General features: G+C 46.1%; 1 protein-coding gene across 1 annotated transcript in view; it reads right to left on the bottom strand.

Annotated features, from left to right (window-relative positions):
- Positions 1-19,535, bottom strand: part of CDH4 (cadherin 4) — a 467,566-nt gene that overhangs the window by 15,664 nt on the left and 432,367 nt on the right. Inside the window, exons 9-11 of the mRNA XM_067307737.1 lie at positions 10,242-10,427; positions 4,710-4,963; positions 312-454 (exon numbers count right to left, since the gene is read on the bottom strand). Coding sequence (XP_067163838.1) covers positions 312-454; positions 4,710-4,963; positions 10,242-10,427 — 583 coding nt within the window. The remainder of the gene's footprint in view (positions 1-311; positions 455-4,709; positions 4,964-10,241; positions 10,428-19,535) is intronic.

Below are 19,535 nucleotides of genomic sequence, written 5' to 3'. Positions count from 1 at the left end.
TACCAGGACTGGTGTGATCAGCAGCACTTGGAGATCACATCCCTTTGCTATTTTTTTAAGTTCAGGCTACACTGCTACACTGAACTCCCCAAATCGATTTTCCATTTGCCCTCCCTTTCCCTTAATAACACTCTTCGTATACTGTGCACATTTAATTTACTCCAGCAATTTCCCGTCCCCCTTTCACATTTTTGACCATAAAAACTGGGAAAAAGATAACTTATACTGACAACTCTGTCAGGGCATCATTTCTCTTAATGCATCACATTAGGGTCTTATTGAAGCATGAACAATGTGAAGCCTGGGCTCACCGTTGTCAGCCGCCAAGAATGTGGCCTCGTAGACATTATTCTTAATGTAGTCTGACTCTCGATCAAGGACAGCAGCAGTAGTGATCTGACCATTTGTGGCATTAATGTTCAGCCAGTTTGCAGGATCTGACAGCTTAGAGTATCTACAGAGAAAGGAAATAAATACATGGCAGTCTTTTCACTGACACATCCTTAATATTGCTTGAAATAAGGTTTTTCTGGACTCCTGACCCATGATTCAAAGGACCTTTGGATAACTGGTTTTGTTGACAAACAAAATACTAATTGAGTAGTTGGTTTTTGACCTCTACAATTATTCAATTTTCCCATTTCTTTCCTTTTAAAGGTTTCTCTTCCCACTAAGTGCCACTAACACGCCAGCTTCCTGTTCCTGACCGTGGACATAGCCCGAGGCCTCTGCAGCTAAGGAGCAATGGGGTCTGCAATGACCTTGCATTCACATGCCTGAACTGGAGGACAGATTCGCCCTCTCCCTCTCTCTCCCTTCATGTTGCCCTTCCTGAATAGCTCTTGCTCTAAAGCCATGGATATCTCTGTTTGCTGCCCCTCCCTAATAAACAATAGTTCAGGAAATACCACAGTGAAAGAAGGGCAGTCTTTAGACATGTTAAACATCACTTTGACCAAGTCACCTCTTTTATATTAGAACTGTGCCTTCAGCAGCAATTGCCTTGGTGGCACCATAACAGGAACTCACAGCGGTATTAAGGCATCAACCCAGAGGTGAAGCAGTTTTAGGTCTGCTCTCCTGCAACATTTTTCTATGCTATAAGCTGAATAGCGGGCAAGACACCAGCACGACCGTGGGAGGTTTGAGGAGTAGCGACAGGGGAGACGGCTGGCTGGGCACAGGATGCGTTAGTGAGCGGTTAGCAGCTGGAGCAGCATGCCGCAAGCATGGCACACTGGCCGGCAGCAAGCTCTGAGCAGCGACACCAGCTACGAGCAAGAGGAGACGCACTGGAGCGCAGCCCGTATGTGACTCCAGAGATCTCTGCGTCAGCAAAGTCCACAAGAGCAAAGAGAAGCACGTGGCGGGACCATGGGATGGAGAACCTGGTGGGACCATGGCATGGAGAAAGCTTTGGCAATTCCTGTCCCTGGCTCTTCCTTCGCCACAGACCCTGTCTCCTGGGAGCCACGGGTTTTATCTGATCTCGGTTTGCCCTTTTCGAAGTTGAAACTAATAGCACATTGTTGCGGAAGTCCTTAGCTGCTGGTAGGCAATCAGCAGCACCGGAATCAAGGGGTTTTTTCAAACCTTTTCATTACAGCTGTGCCAAAGCCCTAATCACCTGAAATCACTCAGTGCATCCCTGGCTCCAGACTGGCTGGCAGCCTTGAGACGCGAGCACGTACCTTGGCACAGGTTTTGGCAGTCCCCAGCGTGCCCTGCTCCGACCAAGAGCTGCGTGTTGTGGCACTCTGTTCGTGTCCTGCATAGCGAGCTGGAGGAAGCACGGTTTGTTTTGGGCAAACCTTTCCAAATGGTACTAAGCACATTTTGTTTATCTTTCTCGGTTTGTCTTTTCTTGGCTTTATTCTCTTCATTGCTCTCGATTTCTACCTCTCAGCTTCCTAATGGACCCTTATTATCTGCCATTAAGCTGGAAGCTAATAAATGACCATACTATAAGTTATTGAAATAAGCAAAAAAAAAGCTGATTTTGTTTCATGGGTATCTCAGACCCTGCTGATAGTTTTATATCACTCTTTGTTTTTTGAGATGCAGACAGGAGAAAGTCAGGCTTTTGGTGAATATCCCTTTCCAAAAATGGGCTGTTTGAAGCTGAAACTCAAAGTGAAACTGGAGCTGTGTGAATCCATGTGGACAGGACATCAGCAATACAACCGTGAAAGCCCCTGCCAAAGGAAAGAATTACGCTTCATGGAGCTAGATTCTTTGGGGTGTGTTCTTTTCTTTTTAACATTACTGTTGATCTCTTGCCCTTTCACTGCTAAATGACCAGGAATCCAGCTTCAAAGCTGGCTTTGTGAATATGTCTGCAGCTAATGAAGATATTTGAGGTGTGACACTGGCCATGCCAAGCTGTGCCTTGCTGGGAGATGCTTCCACTTCCTTTTCTTCTATTTGTAAAAACTGTATTTCATCAAAAACTATTCAGAGAGAGACTCTGAAAGCTGTATGCAAGGATACAGCAGCTGGATCCTGTTCTCCGAGAACTGCTTATCATTGATCTGTATGCTTAACCTTCAGTGCATCTTTTTTCCTAACTCAACAACGCCAACTGGAAAGAAAAAACAAAATATCCTTTGGTGTTGTTCACAAAGACTGCTCTGGGACCCTAACAACGCCCCGCTGCTTCTTGCAAAGCCGAGGCATACGGCTGTCCTGATGAAGAGGAGATAAGAGAGTGTTGCACTTGTGTTTGGAAACCAAGTGCTGCTGGATTCAAAAAATGTGTGTCCTGGGAGCCCTAGAAAAAAACAACTCAAGTAATTTGCCGTTCATATTTACAGACGGTCTTACAAGATCCTGCGCACGCACCGGGTGATCACAGGAACGGCGCAGCAGAGCCTGTCCTTTTCCCAGAAAAGGCAGATGTTCATTCCGGATTACAATCCAACCACCTCCAGATTAGAGGGAGCATTCAGTCAAACACAAGCTATTCCCTCCTCTGCAACCAGCATTAGTACAGATGTCAGAGAAAATAAAGCCCCTTCAAAGGCCAGTATTTCACAAAGAAACTAAGCAAAACTGGCTTGTTAGTTAGCATAAGCTCTCTCCTTAACAGCTGCAGCACCTGTCTAAAGACTGCAAGACGAGGCAGTGAATAAACAGTTATTTTCTAGGGCAGGCAGCTCTGTGCCAGGTGAAAGACTTCGAACTCTTCCTGACATGAAATGTCACAACTGATGAAAGTTTACATGGCCTCAGCTGTGGTCACACAGTACCCTCGCCTGTTTTGCCAAAACTACTGCAGCCCTTAAATTTGGGGGATAAAAGAAACCTCTGTGGACACAGAAATACCTGCGTATTAGCAGGAAATGCATTTCTCATGTGCACGGACAGAGGCTGAAATACTTGTGAAAGGCGTGAGAAGGACTCTCATTTTCACACACACTTTTCAATAAAATGCATATCAAAACGCGGCTCTGCGTGTGTGCGTCAAAAGCCTGTGCTCCTGCTCAAGCAGCACCTACGTGCAAACCAGGCACTTGCCCGCGCAAACCGCCCGGACCGGCCCCGCGGGTGGGCAGCCTCCCTCTCGGGAGGAGAACGGCTAAGAACGTCACAGCCAGGCTGCTCAAATTTACTGGCATTTCTCTGTGCAGTGGGGAGGTGCCAAGGTATTTCTACACGGGGAGGCTTGCGATTCACTGATGTCGGGGTCCTCGAAATGTGGCCTCAGCTCCCAATGTGACAGAGCTTCGGATGGGACAAAACCCAGCAAGTGCCTCAGCATGGACTCCGGGGGGATCTCAGACTGCTAAAACTGACACTTAACTTTTAGAAGGCTAAAATTATGCAAGCTGAATCCCATCCATAGGGAAAGCAGATGTCAGGGACATCGGGTTTGGCAGTGGCTCCAGAGGCAAAGGGCAGAAGGTCAGCACAAACCTGGCTCACTGCAGAGCAGCAAGGGCTGCTGGGGCGCTCAATGCTAACTGGGGTCGGTCCGAGACACACCGAGGGCCAACATCGCGCACATGGGTGTCTGATTGCTTGGGCAATTTTTAACTATACAGCAACCTAAGAGCTGTTTGGCAGCTGTTGGTAAACAACCGAGCCCTGTTCTTAATGGGCCGACAGCTAATCTCACAGTGGGCTTTTTAAAGCCAGGTGGAAGCTGGAGCTAAATCCTTTGGAAGCAACGCCAGACACGATTAAAAGTCCCAGTCACTCCCTCTGGAAATTTCTGTGCCTCCATTCCCCCTCTGTAATACAGAAATGACAAAACTGTCTTTCGGTAATGCTCTGCGCACTGTGTTTATATAGTGCACAAACTGCAGGGGCAGAAGCATCCTTGACAAGGCAGAGAGGAAACACGCGGCACAAGCCAGCCCTGGCCTTGGTCTGCATCACAACATAGGGGCCCCTTGCTATCGACCGGTTTAATCAGAAGCGGAGAAGCCCCTGCCCTCTGTGAGACAGCATGGGGAGAGCCGCTCGTGCCTGCCTCCAGGAACGCCGCGGCTCAGAGCCCGGCTCCCTGCGAGGAGGACCGCAAGGGCCAAGTTTGCAGAGCGCCCTGCAAGCACGAGGCTGAGGGTGCGAATATCTGCCAAGCAGTTTAGTGATATCATACCAGACAGTTTACGAATTAGATTTCAGCTGCTTTGCTCCCCAGACTTCGACAGCTGAAATCCCGCTCTTGATCGTAAAGGACTTCATTTGGCTGCCTGGTCTCCCACCTTACTGCTTGCTGCATGAAGCGATCAGGATCCACAGCTGAAAATGTTGTCAGGACTGTCCCCGTAGGCACCCCTTCCTCCAGCCTGATTAACTTGTGGTTCGTTGGGAAATACGGTGCTTCGTTGACATCCATAACTGAAATGGTGACTCCTGCTGTAGACTGGAAGGACATCTGGATTCCGCTCGCCAGTGGAGCTTGGTTTGATACCATCACTGTCAGCATGAAAGCTCTGTTCATCTCATAATCGACTGCCTAAAACAAACAAATAAGCAAGGATAGATCCATGCAGAGAATAAATTCCACCTGCTGGTTGAAAGCTGGAAGATTTAGAAGGCAGATGATATCATTGTCTCATCTCATTTCTTTTTGAACCTTGTTCTCTCAAGGGCATAAATCCAAACCAGCTTCATTTTAATCAATAATGCCACTGTGGAGTCCCACTTCTAGAAATCTAGCTAGGATTGGCCCTCCACTATTTGGGAGGTTAAAAAAACACAAAATAAAAATTGCAAATGTTAGGGAGGATTTGCTTTGTGTTTTGTTCCAGTGCTAAGTGGTTTCCAAAAAAGCAGGTGCCTGTGTTAGCTTAGCATTCAATGAAGAGATCCAGCAAGGGCTTCTACAAAGGCAACAGGCAGAGCCTGCTAAAAGGAACTGGACAGGTACTTAACAGTGTTATTAGCATTTAGAGCTGCTGACTAAGTAACTGGGTCAGTCTGTGTGGACTCCTGAGCCTGAAGTGTCCTTCATTTTTCCTCTTAAGGAAGATTATAAGCAAAGGTTGAGCTGCAAGGAGCAATGCCTGGTTCTGCTAATCAGGCGGCCCTTCTGGTGGGACCTCTAGCCTTTTCGCGAGATGCCTGATGTCTTAAGGCTGCCTGCACATTCCTGCAGGTATATTTTACCGTTGGGTGGCCACAGATTTCTCCTCAACACGCACATATAAAAAAGTGTGTCTTAGGAGCTAGAGGAGTGAAAAGCCTTAGCGGGCACAACTGACTGAACTGCAGTGTAATAATAATCTCTAAACCATCCCACTAATTATTACGAGGGAAGTTGCTAATCATCTGCCGGGGAGGCTTGAGTTATGCAGGATCACACCTCTGCTTGTTCAAAAATGCTTTGCTGCAATTTATGAATTTAGAAGCATAACCATTCTCCCTAATACCTTCTCCAGCGCTGAATCTGCAAGGCAGACACTCACTGGTGCAAAATGCCATAGCTGCGTTGACTTCAGCAGAGCGATACTGATTTACACCAGCTGAAGATCTGGCTCCCATGTTCTGTTTAAAAACCAGTATTGTCAGGAGACAAATCAAATCATAGGAGGCTACAAGAGAGAAACAAACTTCAGGGGCAAAAGGTAAAACAGCGGAATCTCTATTCGATTGAAGTGCAAATGTTCCTAGTGCTAAATGGTTTCCTGACAGGCAGGGCCAACATTTAATAAATAAAAGGAAGCATAAAGATTCCCAATACACCCACCAGCACTGACTCATGGACTAAACAGCATTCAAAAAAGATGCATGGTAAAAGTTCTCATTTAAATACTATTCAAGGCCTTGAGACAATTTGACTAATGCATTTCCTGAATTTCTTTCTTGCCCCTCTAATTTATATTCATTCATTCGTCATTTTTTCTGTGCTGGCCTATTTGCTAACTCCGTGTACAGAGAGCCAGGACTGCCCGGGCAGCACTCGAAGCGCGGGGGGAGACTGGAGCAGCGTGGGGCTGGCGTGGGAAGCTGCCGGCTCCCTGCCCTGTGGCACAGAGCACACCGTGACCGCGCACACATCCATGAGGACGTGGCCTGATGCAAGGGAGTGCTTTTTTTTTTTTTTTCCCCCAAAAGTGTATAGTTGCTTACTTGGCTTCTTTATGTCTCTTCTTGGAGCTCCAAAACCAGGGATGCACAAACCTGGCATCGGGAGCGGGGCTGGGCGGTATTTACTCGGGTAATGCCCCCCCGGCAGGCTCTCCTGCAGGGATCGGTGCCACGTGGTGGGACCGTGTCCATGACGCTTCATTCAGTGCCAATCTGCCTCCCTTTCTGCCAGGCCTAGCAGAGCCCCAGTCCACGTGGTGTGTTGAAAGAAAAAGGTGAAATCCAGAGCCTGTGTCTAACTGAAATGTCTGTGCTACTGCTCCCAACTGGGGCAGCACTTCCCTGCAGCCAGGCACAGTCCAGTCCTAACCAGACTTATTTCACACAGTAATAAGCCCTTTCTACCAGGACAGTTGACATTTCTGCTCCCTAAAGCTGCCTCCTTCTGAGGAGACCTAAAGCAGAGGGTAAAGGTGCAAAGAGTACACCGTGTTCTCAGCTCTTCACCCCGCACTAACGCTTCCCATCTCCAGGCATGTCACTGGAAACGCTACATATCGATTAGGCGACAGCAGGAGCAAAAGCTCAGGGAGCCATTACATTTAGGAGGAGGAGGTGTTGGCCTGCCGCCTACTTTTTTATTTCATGTCCAAGAAGCACGTGCATTTGTACAGTTCATGCCCAGAAAAACCCGCCTCCGGAGATTGCTGTTAAAACCATAAATTGGAGCACGAGGAAGGTGGGCAGTGGGAGGGTTAATGCTGCTGCTGCTGTGAGTCTGCTGCTGCGGTCTGACCGCTGGGGTTGCCTCTGCTAATTAATTCTAAGTTAGTTCAGGAGTCTATATGCTGCAATAACACAGCCTTTGATTCTGCCCATTATAATTTGCATAGCAATCAGGTCACGACTGCTGCATGGTGCCAGGACCTGCTACTGAGCCATCTCGGAGATGAGGTCTCCCTCCTTGGGTTTTGCTCCAGCCAAACGGGGAGCACCTTTGCAGCCATCCCTGGTTGGCTGTTCAGTGTCCGACCTGGCCTAAATGGCTCTGAAACATCTCCTGATCTTCAGATGCTGAATGTCCTCCTCTGTCACGAGACTCCTATCCAGATTCAGCAGGCTGAAGCTGAGGGCTTGCCATGTGTCCTTCTTTTCTCAAGGTACTTTTAACTAAAGGCAACAAATTTGCCTTATGTTATTGCTGAGGCAAATAATAACAGAAGCTTTCAGAAGCATCTCCATTATAAATTCACAGCTCTGATCCATGCAGAGTTTATAATAACATTTTACTCAGCCAGCTGCCACAGGGCAGCCACTGCTGCTCTCGGAGATTGTCTTCTGACTCTGCTGCGCCTCAGCAGAGTGGGAAGTGACTCCCTCCCCTTGATCAAGGCTTTCTTTGAAGATTAGGGTCTTGCACTGTTATGGAAATGGTTTGGAAAATGCATGAACAGAAAAAGGAAATGTTACATTTGGATGATCAGACTGCAGCGGCAATCATGGTTTTGCTGAGAGCGGCTGCAAAACTGCTGTTGTGGGCATCATCTGAATACCAAAGGGCTTCTTGGTTTGGAAGTATTTCTGGCCCTTTCGATCTGCTGACAGAGGGGTGGGATTCTTCACAAATGCCCTTTTCTGCACTGTCTCTGGCTTGCTGTAGGCCTAGACACGAAGCCATTTCCTTGCAGGAGTCTCGTATGACTAGCTTCAAAGAGCCACATGAAATCCGGTCATGTAGGGGCTTGGAAGAAAAGGTTCATTACTTGACTTGATTTGTTATATATGTTTTCAATCAGTATTAGGAATCAAATAGGGAGAGACTGCTTGCACACCGCAAAGACTGAGCTCTGAATGGCCACCCAGTTTGGTTTGCATACATTCCCCCAACCTTTAAGCATAATCACTTATTAACTGAGAACAAAATATTTCAAAGAAAAAGGTGGAATCCTAAGAGTGTTCCCTTCTTCACCATGAAAATTTAATCACAAGCAATTTCGCTCATTCTCCTTGCTGAAAATCTACCAAAAAGCCTCCCGGCTTGATAAGGGTAAGAAATTCTGGTCACCCAGGAGGATCAGGTGAGGTTATATAGTGAAGGCATTCAATGCAATTTCAGGCTTTGAGCTCAACATGACAAGATAGGATTTTCATGTGGTTCTTTGCATTGTGATCACTCTGGGTTACATAGCAATGGGAAACCAACACCAGCATCAATGGTGTCTTGACAAATCTGCCCTCTTTTTTCCCTGCAAGTTCTGAATAAGGATGGTTCATTATGCAAAAATCCTTGTGTGGCAGTGATCATGTAAATCCCGTTTTTCACTTTGATGTAGCTTTAAATTACAGTCATGACACTTTACTAGATTAAGAATAAAGCGTCCTCCCCCCTTTAGCAAAAGTGGCATCGTTTTGATTTCAGATTGGCTGCTGATGTCAAAGAAAGTTCAGTTGTTTCATTTAACTTTGTTGAATGTTCTTTCTTTAATCAGAAAGTATACACATATAGATTTGTGTAGTTACCTACATATACATCCATATATATGCATGTCTAGAACTACAGCTGAGCTTGAAGAGGTTTTGTAACGTTGCACCAGATAAGCCTGTCAACTGTCATTACAGAGCAATAAAGAGTGATAAATAAAAAGATTTTGCTGAAATATCATCTAGCAGGTAAGATGATGTTTCCCTTAAAGTTTCAACAAAGTGGCATCTGCAGACACACACGGATAGCCTAAGGGCCGGAGAACAGGACAAGCTCACACGTTCCTACCAGCCTAACCTCTATGGCATTTCACCAATGTCATTTTTCCTAGCACTGAATACATTAAGAATGACTGCAACTTATTAGCTACAAGGGAGTGAGGTTCTTTTTTTTTCCACAGAGCTTTCTTTAATCACATTGCTCTTTAAACGTTAGCGTTTCATCCTAAGTGGTTGATTAAAACTTTTTGTTAGAGAAGGTCAGACTTTTCAAAAGACACAGCCTTTGTTCTTCCCAGCGCGTATTATTCTTTGCAGGTGCAGTGCACAGTGTGTGTAGTGGAAGCTCACAGCAGCCTATTCGTGATTCCTTCACTTTCTTGGTAGTCAGTGGGAACATCCATAGGGATCTTATCTGGGAAGGGATTCACTGAACGTTGAATGAATTCAGTTATGTTCTGACTGCGTGTAATTACTGCAGCAGCATTCACTGCCTGCGTTGCTGGTCTTAGGTAACCGAATGGGAAGCAAACTCTCAAACGAAGATGAAGTCATGCTGTTTGGAGGCAGGAAGGGGAAGGGAATTTGATACCTGTTGCAAACACCTTGAGGGTTCAAGCTTCCAAGGTCCTGAACCTGCCAGACAGGGCAGGACTGTACAGCCCGTCTCCAGTCCCACTCAGAGGGCGCAGAAGGCTCGGCAGGAACGGTATGTGCAAGTTGGGCTTGGATGCTGGGAACTGCCCGCAGCACGTGGGAGTTTGTAAGAGCTTACAGTGGGCTGAGCAATAAGTAGGTGGGAAACCCAGAATCAGTGGCATAAGCCTGAAGTAAAAGTATGCAGGACACCTACGCAGCGAGCTACGGAAACAAGGGACAGGGAGTCGAGCGCTCGCACTCCCAGGTAGGGAAGACAGGAAATAACTGGAGGCTTCTGACCATCCTTGTGGACCCAGCTAGCATGAACGGTGACAAATACGGATCTGCCATGGCTTCCCACTTACCTTCACGACAGTTACCATGCCTTCATTGGTGATGGGGTCAGTCCGAATGGTGAAATGGCCGGAGGGGTCCCCGCTGATAATGCGGTAGACGGCGTTCCAGTTGGGCGAGTGAGGCTGATCCCGGTCCATCACCGTCAAATTTGCTACCACAACTTCCACTCTGTTTTCAGGAACTTCCCCGGAATACTGCAAACAAGAGACGGGAGCAGTCAGGGTGGGAGCGTTCAGCCGGTCCTCACGGTCATGTCCCCGCTCCCACAAAGCAGCACAGCAACGCAGAAACCGGCCCAGCAAACAGGACCTTGGGGTTGTACGGGAGACACATGTCCCTTTCTCACTTCTTCTTTTACATATTGGGTTTTTGCTTGGAATATTTTTTCACCCCTTTTGATGTCTAGTCTCACCTCCCAGTCCAAACAAGAACTACCCAGTTACCACCCAGCCACGGCCCGTATTTCGCCAAACACACAAAGCAAACAAACCAAAAATGTTTCTCATACTCTCTTAAGAGTTAATTGTCAAGAACAGGTAAAAATGGCAGACTAAACCATGCATCTTTCTGATGGATCTGTCCCTTTAACACAGATATTTTGTCTCACTCAGACTTCAGTGATGGCATTTTATTGCTTCTTCAGTGATTTTATTCCATTTTCTTTCTTTCTTGCCTTTGATTTGATTTTGCCTCATTATGTAAAGTGTGTCTTGTGATTTTGCCACAGCCTTTCCTGGTGCTTAATTCTATCATTTAGCATTGATTTTCATGGAGCACGTCCAGTTTAAGCATATTCTGATGCATTATCTGCATTCTTTTTTTGCTTTCGAGTCCTTGATTTATCATATGACTGATCAGGGATCCTGGCCGGCGAATATTTCCAGCATTGGGGACTCAAAAGCTGCCAGTAAGACACATTCCCAAATTTTCAATAGCGCTCATCTCTCAGCATCACCTATTATGGGCACTTGCAAATCAACACTCTGATTGACATGTGGCAAATTAAACACTGGAGAAATGATGGGAGCGGCTGGCTCTGCGTCTGCAGCTGAAATCCTGGCCCCAACTGCAGGCGCAGAGCACTTTGAAAATCTGGCCTTTAGTGTGCACAAATGCCAGGTTATGTAAATGATAATAAATCATTCCTTCGTCAGCTCAAAAGTCCCTTTCCAGTACTAACCAATATCCATTCACTGGAGTCTTTCAGTTTTGTGTGCCTATATCCAGTATATATTATTTCACTGCCAGATAAAAATATTTATCTGCCTTATGCTAATGTAAATTTAAATTTGCTCTTTAGTGGTATCTTTAATGGCATCTTGCCCTCTTTTCTGTTATGCACCTGTCCTAAACAAGTTTTCATTAGTGAATGCAGATGGCATCACTTTCCAGCCATGCTGAGTAGTGTGGAAGAGCAGTTGGAAGCTGCTAGATAATTCTAGTTGCAGTATATGCTATAGCTCTTCTTCTCTTTATTTCCTGTGATTTCACTGGTTCTTTACCCATTCTCTTGCCCAATTTGGGATATCGGCAGCATGCAGCTTAAGCAGGGGAAATACCATATGGAAATTTGTCAGAAGCCTTTTGAAAAATCCATTAGATTATGTCATGTGTACCCTCCTATTATCAATCTTGTCTGAAACCTGCTCAGAAGAACTCGGGGAGATTAGTTAAGCAGGATCGTCTTTCACTAAAACCACATGAGTTACCGCCCATTAGATTAGATTAATTTTGTATGGCATGCCAGCGATGACAAGTTGATGGGCCCCCAGTTTCTTTTAGGAGATGACTGCAGTGCTAACAACTAAGTATCATATTTGCTGTAATTTCAAAGGAGTTAAGCATTTTATGCAACTGTCTATCTCAAACGTTGAGTAGGGCTACAGAATTTTGTCTATTATCATTAGACTTATCTCTTGCAGAACCAAACAGAATTAACTCCTTCAGAACAAGTCACCAGTATTTAAGACACTTAAGAAGACTAGTCCTACAGGCTGCTGAGCCCCTTTTCTAGATCATAACCCAGGTGCTGCCAAGGAGTTCAGGTTACACGGAAAATCCTACCCAGTGCCGCAAAGGGGAGGCCTAGGGAGTTTTACAGTAGCTGTTCTGAAAGCCACTGGCAGATCCATTTTTAGGTTTTGGCCTGTACCAACAAAGTTTAGTACAAGGCGTATTTTAGAATTATGAGGTATATAAAAAATTATAACTATACAAACACATCTCAGTTATAAAGCCTAGCAGAAGACCGTAACCCTCTATAAAGCTTTTCCATTAGGGTAAAAATCACAGAGCTGTGCATACACCGAACAAGCCAGGAGCTCCTCGGGGTGCCAGTGCTGCCTACCAGCCATAATTAGGAAACTATCATCTGCCCTATACAGCACCGAGGGCCGTCAGTAGATATTGCCTATTATGTATGTAAAGCCAAATATGTATCTGATGAGAACGGAACGGCTACATAGAAATCAAAGGACCTATACAAAGTCATGCTTGTTAAGAAGCAAATCTTGAGAGATACACCATGAAGAAGAGAATAACTTTTATCAGCTACGGATCAGCAGCTACCAGGAATCCAAACCCTGGCCCAACTTTCCTTCTAACACTCCCCCAGTAGCATTAATATTAAGTAAATGCTGTAACATGCATTGCCCACAGTTGTCTTTACCTTTAATAAAATTAAGGAATGACATTGAATTACATCTGCTAAAGGAAGGATGGCAGCTCAAAGCTATCCACACTTCTTTAATGTCATTCCCTCCCTACCCTGCAGTAATTTAGGATGATGAACAATGCCACCTTTTACCATGCTGCTTTACAGCATTCCCCATGCTGTAAGTTTTCTTTCATAAGATTACAATTGATTTTCAAATAAAAAGGAGCATTATCTATTCAAACAAGGTAAAACGATGGCAGTGGAGGAGCTGCTGGAGTAAACAGAAGATTGATAAAGCAGTGCTTGACCCATATTTGTAGCATTTACTCGTATTCCTCTGTAATTCATTTAACTTCACTTTCAATTGTTGTATTTGAAGTCCTTAATTTCCAGAGTGCTTTTTTAAGACCATTCACAAGTAGTTCTACGGCCGACTGCTGCACACTCCTTTTCCTTTCTGAGATTCGCACTTGTTCTCAACCTGTCATGTTCTTAAATTCTTAAATTCTGAAGGGTCTTTTTCTTTCCCCTCCCCATAAAGGCATATGGGTGAAAGCACTTCTCTCATTCCTCTAGACCCGGCCTGTCTGACGTCACGTCTTGCTGAAAAGGTAATAATAATTCATTCGGATTTTCAGGTTGCATCACATTATACTAAAATCATTTAATTCCAGAGTCTGTCTTTTGTCTCACTCGGTACCTGACAGCAGATAAACATGTGCACAAACGTCACTCAGAAAGCAAAAGGGATTGATGTGGGGGGACAAATGATGAATTTGCACGGTGACTTTCCATTGCGCCATAAATGCAGAGCCCGGGCTGTGGAGCCACGCACCGCAGAGTAAAACCAATTAGCTCACTGCAGCCACTCCTAAGGAGGTGCTGAATTGAGATGGATGAATACAAAGATAATTATTCAGGTTTACTTCTAAAGTGAATTCCTTTTTTTTTTTCTGTGTTCATACTTTTTCTAGCTGTTTTTCTAGCTGTGAAAGCAAAGGCTTGTTCACATGACTGTCTGCAAGAAAGATGTTGGTGTTGTCTCCAAGATTTACTAATGATGATGATGCAAAATTAGTTACAGGCAGAAGCAGTTTATGAAGGCTGGTTTACCTGGACAAATAGAGCACTCCGTAACCAATAGATATGAATTTCCTAAGGAGAATAAGGGCATCTTCGTTCTCTTACTGGACCCTGAGCAGCGATGATTGCTGCAAAGCACTACATGTTCTCTCTAGGTCCCGTAGGTAGGGAGAAACCCAAGCGCAAGCGAGCGAGGGAGCGCACGCGTGCCCCGTCCCCCCGCGCTCCGCTGCAGGGCACCCCATGACGTGACAAGCTCTGGATACGGCGCGATGGGCCGTCAGGGCACCCAGCGTTGCACGCCAGGGCTGCGTTTGCCCGTGTAAACCGCGTGAGCAGACACACACACCCCCTGAATATCAAATCACAGCTTTTCCACGCTTAAGGGCATACTCCCAACGAAGTGTTGGCATGAGAGCCAAATGTTTACCTTTTCCACACAATATTTAACAAAGACGCTTGAATAGCGAGCAAATTAACAAACAACTGCAGTCTGGTTGCAGCAATCTGTGTAAATGGAAATAAAAAAAAAAAGGCAAAAATCTCCTAATAAATCATTAATTGTGATGTGCCTGCCCAGCTGCAGCGCAGAAACAAGCAAATGCCATCCTAATTGATTGCTTCTTATTCCATCTTTATAGGCCTGCATTTTTTATTGTGGGGGTTGAATAAGCCCAGAGGTGTAAAAATCCTCTAGATATTGTACTCTGTGTATCTGCCAACTTGATATTTAGATCAATAATCCTCTATTTTTTTTTCCTACTCCTACTACCGGTAATTTAGCTTTCCTTCCTAGCAGCCTAATTGCTGTTTTCTTAAGCCTTACCATCAATCCTCTGACCTTTAATTTCCAATATCATTTGCTGTATGGATGACTGTACTAGGTCTGTAAGTTATCCTACCCAATCTAAGCAGTTCGGGTCAGATTTGGCTATCAGCTGCTGTGACAGTGAAACACTGAATGCCGGGATCTTGCTCTACCTGCGCCGTTGCACACCAGAGATCACCAGCTCGCTCGAATCTCCACGTTGCAAAAAAAATGACTCCTGCTAATACATAAAGTCAGTCCTGTTTTGTGCGCAAAGCAGGTTTTGAAATGCTAATTTCTCAATCACATCTTATTAAAGAACTACTTGCTCTCACACATGCTGGAACGATGACCATCTTCTAAGTACCGGTGGCTGCACTTTCCTCCTTAAGCAGCTCACCGAACCCCTGCTCTCCATTTTTCCAGCTAGCAACCGCTCAGCAAGCCCCTTCGTCACCAATTTTCCTCCGGCTGGCTCCTGCCTGCAACGTACCCTGCACTGCAATGTTCTTGGCTCAGTGCAACGCTCGCTTGGACCTACTGCAGTCAACCCACGTGCGCATGTAATACCGCACCCTAGGTACACGCCACGGGGCAAGCGCTTCCCCAAACACCATCTACGAGGCGCACCGCGCTCCTGCCAACGTGCAGCCTCGCTCCGTTGGCACAAGGCCTGGCTGGCACCTCTTGCACTCGGGCTGCGCGTGCCGGCTCGACGCAGTCCGGCGGGCGTCAGCCTCCTCCAGCCAGAGGAAGGAGCTGGGGGAAGCTCTGCCTCCATCTCCAGCGCTTGGCCCCATTAACGTCTCTCACCAAGCGTGAAGCAGCTCTGGAGGCTACAGGTGACGCTCGCTGCAAAGCGTTGTGCCAGCACACTGTCTGCGTGTTTAGTTAGCGTTTCTGCAAGGAGTATTGAGTGATGGATTTAAAAAAAAAGAACAAAACAAACAAATGCAGACCCAACTGGCAGGAGGAAAGAAAAAAGAAAAGAAAAGCTGTCAGAAGGCAGATCATCTGCTTCCTTGGCAAGATGTGGAGGGACTCTGCTACTTCTCATCCACTTACCCAGTAGAGGCGGTGACAGGGTGCGAGGGGTAAGTAAGTGAAGGTGCCCCGTTCCGGAGGGCCGAGCCTCTCTCGCAGCTGCCTAAGCGTGTGCTCAAAGTGCGGGTTTTGCTCCTCTGCAGGGTGCGGCGGAAAAAAAGCAAAAAGCCTGAACTTCTCCTTTTCTAAAGCTGATTTTACGACTGAGTGCAGACAGCGTCCATTTTGCTCTTGCAGCTGATGACAGCTATTGTTGGCTTTACTCCTTCTCTTTACAGTTACTATTTTTCAAAATCTCTAGTAACAGCTCGTTTTGGATTAAACTGCAAGATTTACTCTCGGAATAAGGAAACAAAGCAATAACAGAGAAGAAGAAAGTAATATCCATATCCTTTCTCTCAGAACCAGTAAAAGAAAACCCTCCCATTTCAGAGTCTCTGGTTCAAGAAAGAAACGTGCAGATCAAGCTTTAACCTTGGTTCAAAGACTCTCAGAGTACTAGCCAGGAGTTCAGAGACAAGAGCACGTAATGGTAAAAGGATATTAAAAAAAAAGAAGTTTGCATGTCTGACAATGAGCACTAATTTTTTTCATTATCAGATGTTACATTCTTGTGACAGTATGAAAAGATGCCACAGAAATGATGACATGAGGCACTACTTTGCTGCAAGATAACCATTTCCAGATAAATATATCTTATGAAATGAGGTTCGAAGTTTGCATAGAAATTTAGATATTTTACAAAAATACATTACAACACAAAGGAGCTTTTTACGACATTCATATGAAAGGTTTAAAAAGAGATTAAAATTATGTCCTTGGAAAGGCATATAGCCTTGCCAAGGAAAAAAAAAATCTACATTAACCCCGTGTAGGAAAGATGTACTTTTTCTGTATTTCAAAGGCTATAAAGAACCACTTTAATCAACCTACTTGACTTTGGGGACTTGCTCGTCTCACTGAAACTCATGAAATCTGGCATAGTGTGGTTTCTAGAACACAAAAGCCTTTAATCTGTAACCCGGCACTCTTGTACATTCAAATCCTGATACTATCTCCTTGTTAGGAAGAAAAATTGTGAATTTATCCAAAATGGGATCTCATCTCGTCTAAATGATGTAGCCTTTGCAACGGTGACCTTTAACAATGGTTATACTCAACAATAAAAGATTTTATCGCGGGAGTCAATGGAAACAGTATATGTTAAAATTCTGATCTGATAGCACAGCCTTTTATTTTCAGCTTTTAGACAAGAATCCTTTGAACATTTCATTTGCTCTCTTGTCTAACAAACCTTTGTTTCTTGCCTACAGAACAAACAGCAGGAGAAGGTAGCTGATACATTTCCGCTGACTATTTGATTGTCAGGTGTAATTAGCAATGTTATCTTTTAAATAAAGGCATAGGTTTTAAAATGCCTGGAACTGCCTATAAAGCCTTATTCTTTAATTCTAATTAAAACTTTATTCTTAAAAAAGTTGCATTTCTATATATACATTTATGCAGTAAAACATTTTTGCACTGATATAGCACTGCTTTTCAATGGTTGGCGACCCTATGCTTCCCTCTGGCTGCAGCGCAGAAAGACCAAGCGATGTGCCCATGTCACACGTGGCGCTTGGAGCTGCGTCCTGCCCTCAGCCACCTGGATCGGAGCTGGAGCCTGAGAACATCATGAATTCATGTGTTTACTTGATGAACATATCAGGTCAGCCCAGCTAGTCTTTCAATCCCCCCGGTGCATTGCCCTAAAGCCATGTGAGACCTGCTGAACTACAGAAAGGCTTCCAGGTGGAGAGGCTGGCAAGGATTTGTCCTCCTGGACCATTCGGGCCTGGGGGACCAGCGTGGAGGGTGAAATGGCTCACCAACACGGCCACCGGCAATTTCTTCCCCAGGCTCTGCAACGTGGTGGCTTGGTTGGAAAGCTCTGCCATCTCAAAGGAGAAGAGCGGTTTGATGAACTGGGTTGCCGATGCAGTGCTAGCCCCAATGGCAGGAGGAGAGCTTCCCAACGTAGGGCATCGGGACGGGACCGTGCTGTGCCCCCGCGTGGAGCAGGGTCCTTCCTGTGAGCAGTCTGCTGGGACCAAAGGGAGTTTGCAATGGCAAAGCGTGACCGTACGTGCGCAGGGCTGCAAGAGTCCCTCGCTCGTACTGCAGTGGCCAGCATGGGCACATCCCAACAGTGGTAGCAACCAAGCGCCCTTCATTTGCACAAGCAGAGTCACATCAAAATACGGCTGCCAAATGTGGCGACGCGCGGTGTGCGCACTTCTGCTGGAGTAGGGGAACAGGCCTTCCAGCGGCGACAGCGACAGCCCGGGCCCCCAATTTTCAGTGTTCACAGTTAGGTGCGTAACAACACGCACTTCTGAAGAGATGTTATGGTCATTCGTGGGCACATTTTCTGCTTGTGTTAAGTTCTCTAAAATAACAACCTTTAAAAGAGGGTGAAACTCACCTGTTTGTTAGAACGTTGAGCCTCAAATTTCATTCTCTTTCTTCTACGTCCAAAGGAGCAAATTACTGTCCTGCTTTGAACATTTTGAAAGCGTTTCCTGTTTTACACATAAACCAGTACAACCAACAAAAAGCGCGTGACAGAGTTCAGGTCCGAAGCTAGCAAAACATACCCCACCGGCCTGACTCTGGCTTTCTTGGCGAAATGCGTACGGAAGAGGATGCTTCAATTCAGGCAACCGTAATAAAGTTTCATAAAGAAGGGCCTTAAGCTCATAAATCTGGTTTAGGATTTTCTTATTAACTGCCCACTTCACGTAATGAGTTTTAAATTTATTTTTTTCCGATTTTAAAGCATATAAAAGCTGCTCGTGTGCCTTTGGGATCTGAAGACGGCTATTTGGGAAAGGGAGCATTTTAAGAGTTCTGCGACCGACTTTTCTTTATGCGCGCCGTAATCCTGGCACTGAGGTTTGTAACAGGTTTCCCGTGTCGCGGCGCACAGCCGGGCTGCCCCAGCTCAGGCATTCTCTGTGCTGCAGTTGAAATCTCTCATTTCCAGGCTGGTCGCAGAATCAGCACATAAGGGGATTTTTTAAAAAAATGACTAGAATTAAACGCCACAACCAGGCACTGGAAAACCCGCGAGGTCTGGCCGTAAACAGGGGACAGAGCATCCTTGCCCAAGAAAGGCACTGAAGCACGTGTTTAATTTTAAAAGTGCTCCTAGTGGGGTTTAAAGAGGCGACTTGCCGAGCGGGTGCCAAGAGGGTCCCTCCTTGTTCCCCTGCCGCTGAGCGAAACCCGGCGGCGATGCCCGATGGCGGGGCCGAGCGCGCGGCGAAATGCCCTGCGCCGCGTGGCGGGCCTGGCCGAAGAGCGCCCACCGGTCGCGGGCAAAGCGACCCGCGGCTGCAGGGCTGCTGCCGCAGCGAGCCGAGGAACCCGCGTTTCCGAGCTCGGGTCCTGATGAAGCCGCTCAGATCTGGCATAAACAACACGGCAGCGAATGCCTGCCTGAAGTCATTTGGAGCGCACAATGAGCAAGACTAAATTAAATGCTACATAATTCATCAGACGTGCCGTGAGAAAAGAGATGTCTAGGTGAAAAACAGAGGCAGGGCTGGACTTCGTTTACCGCCGGGAAGCCGAAGAGCAGGTAACAGAGGAGAGACACAGCGAGAAATAGGAGGGTATCGGGTCAAAGAAAGGAGACGGAGTCTCTACACGTGAGTGAAGGCAACTAAG

Source organism: Apteryx mantelli, chromosome 18 (genome assembly GCF_036417845.1).
Source record: "Apteryx mantelli isolate bAptMan1 chromosome 18, bAptMan1.hap1, whole genome shotgun sequence".
Classification (NCBI taxonomy): domain Eukaryota; kingdom Metazoa; phylum Chordata; class Aves; order Apterygiformes; family Apterygidae; genus Apteryx; species Apteryx mantelli.
Note: the sequence above shows the minus strand (reverse complement) of the source record. Positions and strands in the feature narration are given on the sequence as shown.